This window comes from Pseudorasbora parva, chromosome 10 (assembly GCF_024679245.1).
Source record: "Pseudorasbora parva isolate DD20220531a chromosome 10, ASM2467924v1, whole genome shotgun sequence".
NCBI lineage: Eukaryota > Metazoa > Chordata > Actinopteri > Cypriniformes > Gobionidae > Pseudorasbora > Pseudorasbora parva.
In genome coordinates, this window is record NC_090181.1 from 21,940,077 (window position 1) to 21,950,430 (window position 10,354).

General features: G+C 37.7%; 3 protein-coding genes and 3 non-coding genes across 6 annotated transcripts; all 6 read right to left on the bottom strand.

The window, feature by feature from the left end:
- Nucleotides 1-371: 371 nt before the first annotated feature.
- Nucleotides 372-2,108, bottom strand: commd9 (COMM domain containing 9). Its single transcript, XM_067455519.1, has 6 exons — nucleotides 2,043-2,108; nucleotides 1,823-1,948; nucleotides 1,304-1,443; nucleotides 1,158-1,192; nucleotides 928-1,031; nucleotides 372-708 (listed from the first exon to the last, which is right to left on the bottom strand). Exons 1-6 carry the CDS (start codon nucleotides 2,091-2,093, stop codon nucleotides 571-573), a joined length of 594 nt encoding a protein of 197 aa, XP_067311620.1. The 5' UTR covers nucleotides 2,094-2,108; the 3' UTR covers nucleotides 372-570.
- A 714-nt stretch (nucleotides 2,109-2,822) lies between these two features.
- On the bottom strand, nucleotides 2,823-5,230 carry rpl13a (ribosomal protein L13a). The gene is made up of 7 exons (XM_067455518.1): nucleotides 5,147-5,230; nucleotides 4,424-4,496; nucleotides 4,106-4,171; nucleotides 3,897-3,998; nucleotides 3,601-3,686; nucleotides 3,358-3,417; nucleotides 2,823-3,070 (listed from the first exon to the last, which is right to left on the bottom strand). Exons 1-7 carry the CDS (start codon nucleotides 5,165-5,167, stop codon nucleotides 2,861-2,863), a joined length of 618 nt encoding a protein of 205 aa, XP_067311619.1. The 5' UTR covers nucleotides 5,168-5,230; the 3' UTR covers nucleotides 2,823-2,860.
- LOC137091685 (small nucleolar RNA Z195/SNORD33/SNORD32 family) lies at nucleotides 3,203-3,281 on the bottom strand. Its single transcript, XR_010908129.1, has one exon. It is a non-coding gene; the product is annotated as a small nucleolar RNA Z195/SNORD33/SNORD32 family (small nucleolar RNA).
- LOC137091687 (small nucleolar RNA SNORD50) lies at nucleotides 3,768-3,842 on the bottom strand. The gene has a single exon (XR_010908131.1). It is a non-coding gene; the product is annotated as a small nucleolar RNA SNORD50 (small nucleolar RNA).
- On the bottom strand, nucleotides 4,575-4,661 carry LOC137091686 (small nucleolar RNA Z195/SNORD33/SNORD32 family). Its single transcript, XR_010908130.1, has one exon. It is a non-coding gene; the product is annotated as a small nucleolar RNA Z195/SNORD33/SNORD32 family (small nucleolar RNA).
- A 751-nt stretch (nucleotides 5,231-5,981) lies between the features above and the next one.
- atp5if1b (ATP synthase inhibitory factor subunit 1b) lies at nucleotides 5,982-7,307 on the bottom strand. Its single transcript, XM_067454589.1, has 3 exons — nucleotides 7,152-7,307; nucleotides 6,586-6,698; nucleotides 5,982-6,337 (listed from the first exon to the last, which is right to left on the bottom strand). Exons 1-3 carry the CDS (start codon nucleotides 7,218-7,220, stop codon nucleotides 6,196-6,198), a joined length of 324 nt encoding a protein of 107 aa, XP_067310690.1. The 5' UTR covers nucleotides 7,221-7,307; the 3' UTR covers nucleotides 5,982-6,195.
- Between the last annotated feature and the right edge of the window lie 3,047 nt (nucleotides 7,308-10,354).

Sequence of the window (10,354 nt, forward strand, 5' to 3'; positions counted from 1 at the left end):
CTGTCTAAGCCTTTTTCGTGATTTTACAATAAATAAATATTGTAGCTAGAGTGTTGTGTTATTTCCCCCGGTCATTCTAAATCCATAGACAGTAAGTCTAAATCAGGAAATATATTTTTTTTAATTGTTTACAGCGCCTCTCGTGGCCATAAACACAACTCTCTTTTTTTAACATCTTATGTTAGCTCTATACTTATGTTATAGAAACAATTAGCTAAGTAGTTCAACTCTATGATGCATGTCAATAAACTTGAAAGTGATGTCATACCAAAGCAGTTGCATGAAGTCAATTTATTACAATGTATTATTGCTATGAAAATATCCCGTGAACATAAAAAGTACTTCTAGAATGAAAAGAAAAAAAACGTATCTGTAAGGGACAACTTTTATATAACAAAGATTATAAACATGAAACAAACCACATATAAAAAAAGCAACAAACTAATGGAATCAGTTAACCCAGTTTACAATTCTTTATATTTTAAATGTCCATTTTTTCCCCCATCCAAAAACCATAATGTTTTTTGAATGTCCACAGAAAGATTTAGGGACAACATCTGTCATTCTGCTCTACTTTCTTGCCACTGCAGTCAGCTGGTCCCTGATGCGACCCAAACCGTCTATCATTGTGTCCAGTGTCTCTCTACTCAGCTCCATTGTAATCGTGGACTCACTTGGACCGCTGCTAATGCATGGAGTGTCCTGGAGCTTTGGCAAACACATACACAAGAGTTGTGAGAGGTATTTTGTAGGATTATTAAAAACATTCAAGAAATATAAACTAAATATTACATAGATCAAAATGAATTGATCATTTCAAATAAATAACTGTTCTAAACCAATGTTTTATTATTATACTTAAATTAGACATACCTTTTAGTAAAATAGTCATTTTAAATTACAGCAATGATTATGTCTGCATCTTACTTTCATTTGTAAAAGACAGGTTGGCACAGCCATGCGACTCAAGGAGTCCGAAGCAGTTTTCATGTCCACTCGCCACTCCATATCCACCAGTTTTGGTAGTGAAACTATATAAAAAATAAAAACTTCATAACTTCACAGCTCTAAAATGGTTTCATTATGCATCACAAACATAAAATACAATATCATCATGTGAAACAATGACAACTTTGACGAAAAGAAATCACACTTACTTTGACTGGACAAAGCATCATTTCTCCATGTGACACTGAAAATGTTTACACACATTAAAAAATCAGGTTATACACTTGTCTGCAGGGTAAATTACTGCAGGACATTTATTTGACAAACTAAAAGAAGGTTTAAAAGAAGCATCCACCTGTTTTCCAAGATAATTTTGGTGATCAGATTCTTTAGGTTTGAGTGGAATGATTCTGGGAAAACTGACAGGATCTGTTCCGGAGAGGTTAGATTCTGGTACACAACATGATGCGATAGTGTGTGAAAAGCTGTCAGCAACTGTTGATTAATAAAATAAAGGATGTATTAACACCAACAACATTTATGTGGTTGTGTACGTGCTTTATAGTGAACAATGAGCCAATCAATCCCACTGATAATTATATTTTTGAGTTTGAAGGATCTGAAAATAGCTGCTAATGCAAAGTTATTAACTATGTATGTAATGCCGTAGTAACATCTTTGATCAGTAAGCATTCTGACAATGTATTTATTTGAATATCGTACACTTTCCCCCACAAATTCATGATAGAAAAATATACATTGCTTTGTTTGCAACTTTCTTTTGTAAACATAAAAACACATACTTTTACATTAACAACCAAGTATACTAGCTAATGTTAGTATTTTAGCTGGGAATTACATGGCATATACGCACCTCCATTGCTTCAATGCTGGACACAGACAGAGAATTAGCAGTTTTTTCGATTACAGACTGACGCTTGGAGGCTCCGGCTGGGAAACTCTCCGCGCAGATCTGCCGCACAACATCTTTAGACGGAGCCTGAATCAGTAATAGTGGCAGAATACACGACTATTCAATGTCGTCAACAGAAACGGAAAAACCACATATGAATAACTGATATTCAGTTGCATACCTTTAAAAGCAGTTGTAAAGCAGTGAACTGGTCCTCTGCAAGAAAAGCCATGTTTTCAGAATGAAGTGGCGATCACGTGAATTGACCATGGAATTGACGACATACATCCATGTCAAAATAAAAGACCCCTACGTAGAAAAAAAAACCTAATACCCATGTTATCAAAACTATAACGCCACGGCACATCTCGTGATCAATATAGGCGGTCAGTAATCAGTATATTTTGACAGGCTTTAAGAGAACTTTGTATTCTCCATTTTTCCTTCCATTCTAAACAAGTACAAAACGCTCCAAAAACTTTACAGCCTTAAAAGCTTTCATAATAAACAAGATACATACTAGAGCCCAAGCTATTTTGTGTAGCTATGTCCACATTCAAACAAAGTTGTTAGAATGTGAATAAGTCAGAAGTGGAAAAATTTAAGGGAAAGTTGACCCAAAATAATTCATGAACACACCCAAATTAGTCGACTTTTATGAATTTCATCTGCTTAACAAGTTTGAACATGGCAATTTAGAACAGGAGGGGATTATTAAAGTGAAATTAATGGGGCCACATCAACTTTCTATAAAAACACTCAAATTATGTACTTTTCAGCAGAAAAATGTCATACAGGTTTGGAGCAACTTTGTAGAAACACCCATTTTAACTCAAAGCAAATTTTAGATTGGAATGGTGCTACAGAGACATTAAATCACTACAGTCAACTGAACCAATTAGATAAAAAATAATTGGGGGGCGGGAGGGGGGGTCAATAAGAAACAAACCACTCAAGACAATAGTTTCTATAAACATTTATTTTGACTTGCAGAACAGCTCAAACGAGAACACCATACTGTTTAAGAACCTCAGTGTATTTTGCAATCTTGCTTTCAACGTTCTTTTCTGCCTGCTTGGTGAGCTTGATCTCTAGTTTCTTCTTGGAATAGCGCAGCTTGGACTTTTCCTTCCTTTTCTCCTCCAGGGTGGCAGTGATGGCCTGGTACTTCCAGCCAACTTCATGTGCCAATCTTCCAAGGAGGGCAAACTAGAGAGAAATAAGTTTTTTACAAATTTAAATTAAGGCCAAATACTCAAAGCCAAAAATTAAGTGCAGAAATCGGTGTTTAAGCATTCTGGACCTTATAGCCAAGGTAAACAAATTAAATATCTGCAGCTTTTTGTCTCAGCTGGTAGTGCATGAAATTGACTCATGGTCGTTAAACTCATACTTGCTGTGGAAAAACATCACTGACAAAAAGCAAATTTCAAACAATCCAGAGATTGTGCCAAAAAAAAAAAAAAAAAAAAAAAAAAAAAAAAAAAAAAACTTACTTTGCGTGTGGGCTTCAGACGCACAATCTTGAGAGCAGCTGGGACGACCATACGCTTTCTCTGTGAAGCACAATCAGAGATTAAATGAGGAAAAAGACAAAAAGACCAATTTCTAACTCCAGGAGTAAAAGTCTCAGATAAGTTTAGGTGTATTCTCAGTTGACACTCAAACAAGGCAGTGAAAAGTCATCATCGACAGTATTCAGCTGTGAAATACTACGTTGAGACTGAAGAATAAGCTACCTTGTCATAAGGAGGAGGGATGCCATCAAAGACCTTCAGCCTGTCCAGAGCAGCCTGACCTCTCTTGGTTTTGTGTGGGAGCATACCTGTTAAAGAAATTCAACATTCAATACTTTATCCATCCATTGAAAGTAGCTAAAAATCACAGATCATCTCAGTGACATTCAAACTCAGTAGTCAGATCCGTAGATTGTATCATCAAACTGGACTCAGATTCGGGATAAAGGTGTTCATCATTGTTTGAAGTATAGCCAGTGTAAAATGCCCCTGGAGCAGAGAATGCATATAAAAATCACCTCTTACTGTCCTCCAGAAGATTCTGCTGGGGGCTCTGAAGTGATATGGTCCACGGGAAGGGTTGGTGTTCATCCTCTTGCGGAGGAAGGCCAAATACTTCACTGTACAAACAAACATCCCCTTTAGCACCACACAAATTCAATAGTTTCACATTGGTCAGTCAGTGTACTTAAAACCAAACATACTTATAGGTGATCAACAAACTTACGTTTGTTGCGGTAGAAGTTTCCAGAAATGTTGATACCTTCACACCTCACCACCACAATTTTGTGACCTGTGAACAAAGCACAAGTATTACTACTGCTTAAAAACTATGACAGTTAAGGTAATTTGAGGGCAAATAAACTTTAAAGAAAACAAAAACATGTCATTGTTAAACATTACATGTAGTCACTACAATACTCCATTATGAACAATTATAGTTATATAGCTTTAAGTTGTATGTATAGGTACACAGTAATAAGGACACATTAAAATAAGGTAACAGTTTAAAAAAAAACTTGGCTTCTGAAAAGTCTGAGCATACCCAGCAGCACTTGCTTGGCCACAATGGCGGCGAGGCGACCAAGTAGATGGCCTCTGCCATCAATGATCAGAACCTGTGAAGAAGTGAAACCAGGTTTGTTTTATTACTACTGAGTTGACTAATTGCATATTCTGCTATCAAACCATAGCCTTTTGTCTCAGATGGTAGTGCACGTAAGTATTCTCATGGTCGTTAAACTCGAATACTCGACTGTGGTTGCAAGCTAATCATCGACAAAAGCACATCTGACGTTATCCATGTTTTATTCTAGTAGATTACTACGCCATCAACTAATTTTCAAAACATTTTACAAATCAAGACGTGATCTTTACAATGGCGCAATATGCTTCAATCCATTTGCGCCGCTTGCAGTAAAACGTATTTTAATTAGTGTTGGCCTAAACGCTTCGAAACCAGACCATTCGTTAAGTATAAAAACATCCTAAAATAGAAGTAGTTCATTTATATACCTGAACATTGACACCAACGCTAGTCCGGTTTTACTGCACCACGTTACGATCACTACAGGCCTGCGACTTCCAACAAGACATGATGCGTGAGCAAAATTCTTTCCCAAAAATAGTAATTCTACCGTTTAAAACGGACCCCAAATAACGCAAACAGCGGCAGGTGATGTTACCTACACACTAGCCCCAAAATATCACGTTCACTCGATGAGGAAAAGCGAAATATTTTAATGTAAATCGCACCGCTCGAACGCACCTTATTGAACCGGTCCGCCATGATGTGGAAAAGAAAGACACGAGGGGCCGCCCGACGTAAAAGACAGGGGCATGGGCGGGTCTTTTCACATCGGAAATGACGTACAGGACTCTGTTCTTCACTTCACCATGTTCTTCAGTTCCGTTCAGAGGACGTTTGTAATTTGATTAATTTATTTCGGCTGCCACCAGCTGGAGCGCCAATGAGCTACAAGGGGTCTAAAATGACAAAATCAAATAAATTATTTTCCATTGCGTCTTGAAATCTTCTAAAGCTGTGTTTCTGAACCTATGTTCTGAACCTGTTCCTGGAGGTCCAGCTTAATCAAACACACCTGATTGGCTCTTTAGTGTTAAGGCCTGAAATTGGTTGGTCAATACAAATATCTAAAATGTGTCATTTCATTTGGTAGACAAAGTAGGATCAGGAGCAACTTTACCAACTCACAAGGTGCATGGAAGCAGTATATAAATTAATATAAAAGATGCAAAAAAAAAAAAAAGAAGCAAATTCAGCAACACTCGTGGTAAGGGGAGCTCTAAAAAATAACCAACATATTTCAGCTTCTGAGAGCCTTCTGCAGGGTGTACAACAGGCATTGCGCATAATTATTATTTGTTTTTAAAACACGTTTCTTAAAATGAGTATGCATCAAACCTGTTGTACACCCTGAAAGCAGCTTGTGAGTTTAAACACAGATTTTTTTTTTATTAAAGCTCCCCTTTTTTTGCATTTGATATACTTTGATCAGTTTGTCCACAATACAGATTAATACTGGTGCTTAAATCATTTGCCATCTTTGTGGAATAAGTATATAATTGATACCAATACACCATTTGAGACAGAAGTTAAATGTTTATTGACAAGAGAAACTGTACTGATTTAATACACATTAACCTATATTATTTCAGTGTTTCAATCACATGCCTTCATAAGTGACAGCAGATGTTACAGTTCAATTCTTAATATAAAGCATCCACAATTATTCCATAAAGTTTAAAACATTCTGTGTGGGACATTTGTCTATGAAATGTCTAGTTTTGCCAGTCTCAGTCATCATGTTTAAGTTTTCTGATTTTGCCCTCATGGCGGCTGATCTCCTGTTGTAATCTCTCAATCTCCTTCTTGTGGTGGTCAATCTCATCCTGGTGGTGTCTTCTCAGAGCAGCTAATTGTTCTTGCTCTTTTCTCCTGTGAAAGTAATGAAGAGGAAGAATATGACATGAAGTTTAAAATGTATAAAATAACTTTTTTTGGGTGGCTTCCAATTGGCACAGAACTTAAATCCTTCTAAAATAAAGTGCAATGAAAGACTGCAAGCTTTACAACTACACACGACGGAATCAAATGTTGAGAGGGCTAATCTTGCCGTACCCATGTAAGCAGTTGAGATCTAGTGTGAAAGATGAAATGCAATGGGATTAAGCAAAACCACTCACTTGAAGTACATCTCCTCCTCAGCGGCCTGTTTCTTGCCAAATGCACCTCCTGCCTCCCTTACCGAACCTCCACCGCCACCTCCTTTCCCAGCACCTTTACCCAGTTCTCCTAGCTTTATCAGAGGGAGAGACAGGGACATATTGCACAAGACAATTGTTTATTACTCTACCAGAAATTAGTAACAGCTCCATGGATTTACAAGCACAAATCAAATTAAATATATTATACATTATACAAATACATTGTACTGCAGGAGTTTCGCAGTTGTTAGTACAAAGGATGTAACTAGAAGTATCTTGAATGTAAACAAAAGGGTCATAACACAAGGGCAACCTGAAAGCGCTCTTGTTGTGCAATTAGTTACATAAAAAAGGTCCCGTGTTGACATGTTTTACCAACGTTATAACATAGGACTAGTGTCACATCTATAATATTCGCAGTTATTCAGCATACAGTTGAAGAAATGCCTTGACAAACTGACAGTGCGTGCTAAACAGGCATTTGAAATACAGCGAAACCCTTTCCCTTTAAGCTACGGAATAGTCACTTGGCCTTTTTTATCTACCTGGTCAGACGACATCCTGATCTGTGTGGCCAAACACTTCCTTATATTAGAGTTTAGAAACCTCGCCATTTTCTCTTCGTGTGCTCACGCGTGTACTGACATGAGCGTGCGCTCCTATTTTGTAGACTCAAAACAGGAACGTACCATTGTCATAGCAAAATAGGTGAGCGATATTTAATTACAATCATTGTTATCCAATGGTAAATTAGAAAGTGAGTTTATTTTATTATGTAAAATATAGTACAAAATTAAATACAACCGAGAGTTTATAGAATGTTTGTTTGTTTGTTTTTTAAATAAAAAAGACACAATAATGGTACAGCCGACAATCGTGATCAATGTACAGGTGCTGGTCATATAATTAGAATATCATCAAAAAGTTGATTTATTTAACTAATTCTATTCACAAAGTGAAACTTGTATATTATATTAATTTATTACACACAGACTGATATATTTCAAATTTTTATTTCTTTAAATTTTGATGATTATAACTGACAAATAAGGAAAATCCCAAATTCATTAGGCCATCTTTCTGTCAAATTCAGTAAAATTAGAATATTGTGAAAAGGTTCAATATTGAAGACACCTGTGGTGCCACACTATAATCAGCTAATTAACTCAATTTTTTTTAACTGGCATTCCTTGTGTCAAGCCACTCTTTAAAGGTGTCATGAACTGGCTTTTTTATTTTTTCATACTGTTGTCTGGGGTCAACTAATTATGTTAGTGTGTTTTTTTACATTCAAAAACATCATAACTAATAAGTAACAGGCTATTTTCTACACTGGTTTTGAGGCTCTCTCCAAAAAGCTGGGTTTTGATGGGCGTGATGCACTGGAGACTTGGAAGTAAACGCCCACGGCTATAGGATTGGATAAGATTTGCATATTTAATGAGCTTAAGCTCCCCTGTCAGTAGACATGAAGGAGAGGAGAGATTGAGGGAGAAGCAGCAACCAGAATGATTATCTCGATCACAGGGTTCATAAATGTCTTTATCAAACAAATACAATGTTTTAATTTCTCATTGACCCGTGATTGATTGGACTATTATATTACACATAGCCCGCAAGATCGGACGATATAAGCTCAAACTGCTCGCGCCGCCCTTCAGATGTCAACTCGAGGGAGACTGAGAGAGAATATAATAATAATAATAATAATAATAGATTTTATTTATAATGCACTTTTCATTCCGAAGAATCTCCAAGTGCAACAAAGGGGGGGGGGGGGGGGGGGGATAACAACAAAAAATGAATAACAAGTAAAAATATAGAATACTTCAAACAATCAACCAACACAGAAAACAGAACAGAAACAGAGCTGATGGTGAACAGAAACAGAGCTGATGGTGAACAGAAACAGAGCTGATGGTGAACAGAAACAGAGCTGATGGTGAACAGAAACAGAGCTGATGGTGAACAGAAACAGAGCTGATGGTGGACAGAAACAGAGCTGAAGGTGAACAGAAACAGAGCTGATGGTGAACAGAAACAGAGCTGATGGTGGACAGAAAACAGCTGATGGTGGAAGTCTCTGTTAGCTCCGCAGCACACTGTGGTCCACTCCATGTTTCAGATTTCTCCCAGCGGCAGTGTCCCGATGACATCGCCGAGGCATGAAAGGTGAAGACCAGATGATGGGTCTTCTTCATGATGATTCATACGATGGGGATCGCTGCAGCACCATGCAGGAGGCAGAACATTCCTCCGGGCACTTCTGTGGACACACCGGGGCCGGCGCAGATGTCGCTCCACGGTCGCAATGCAGGACGGAACAGCGGCGCAGCCGGCGCAGCCGAGAAGCAGAACATCCCAACATCATGCCGGACGCCGACGACGAGAGCCCGGATGACGCTAGCCCGGTGCAAACTTCAGCCACCATGCAGGAGACCACCAGTGAGCACCCGCGGCGAAAAACATCAAATGTCCTCCAAACCAGAAACCAACCGCAGCAATTCAAACGTAAACATTAGAGAAGCAGTGGAAAACGAAAACGGCGAAACGACGAACAACGACTTCTCAGTGGCTGCCAGCAATCAGCAACAGTCCCAATTGTAGCTCTGACTGTTAGACTAGTCACAAACATAAGGAAATAAAATAAAATGTAAATCTAATAGTACATTAACATGATTTGTTGTGGGTGGAGAAGCGGCGAACAGACAACGCCAGCGTCCTCTCCCCCACGTTGCCTCGTATATATACGATTCACGTTGCCTCTAGAATAGCAGAACAAGAATGGAATACTAAGAGATTCATCGGCCTGCCGGGCTTTGCGAGCCCTGGCCCATATGTGTCTGAGTCCATCATGCTAAAGTTATGCTCTGTTAGACACCTACACATAAGCAAAACGATCTATAACAATGCAATACTATTACTTATACCATGCAAGGTTATTATAGTTTTGCTTTTTTAAATTAGTTTTTATTTTATTATCGTTTTCAATTTTGCTACAAATTTCGGTTTAGTTTTAGTTAGTTTTACAAATGGTTTTGCTAGTTTTAGTTTAGTTTTTATTTTGCAAATACATTTCTATTTAGTTTTTATTTATTTAGTTTCAGTTTTAGTTTGAGTAATTATAGTTTAGCAGAGTTACCATAATGAAGTGTAGAGACCAAATCAAGGTTTTTATTTTCAGCAAAGTTTAATGTTTGCACTGATTAGAGTTTAATCTTACTAAACATCCTTAAGTGAAATCACTTGATAAACGAGCATTATTGTTTAAACCCAGGAAGGTCTTACAAAACATGCAGTAAAGTTGGGTCTTCACCTTTGAGCAAAAAAGCTTGAGTCAAACTATGACCTATACAGGATCTATCTTAAAGAACAAAATAGATGCAACGTAAAATATAAAAGTAAAAATTATAAATTCCAGACAAACTCACTCATAACAGATGAAATATTGTTAAACAATTAAAAGCTTATTTTAATTTCTTCAGTAGTACAATGTAGGCTAGCAGTGTCCTACACACTGTTTTGCTCTGTGTGTGTGTGTGTGTGTGTGTGTGTGTGTGTGTGTGTGTGTGTGTGTGTGTGTGTGTGTGTGTGTGTGTGTGTGTGTGTGTGTGTGTGTGCATGTTTTTCTAGCCTGGTGAGGACTTCAAACTGAATGCACACACTCATGGGGACTCGTGTCACCGTGGGGACCTAAATTGAGGTCCCCATGGGTACAAAAGCTTATAAATCATACATAATGAGTTCT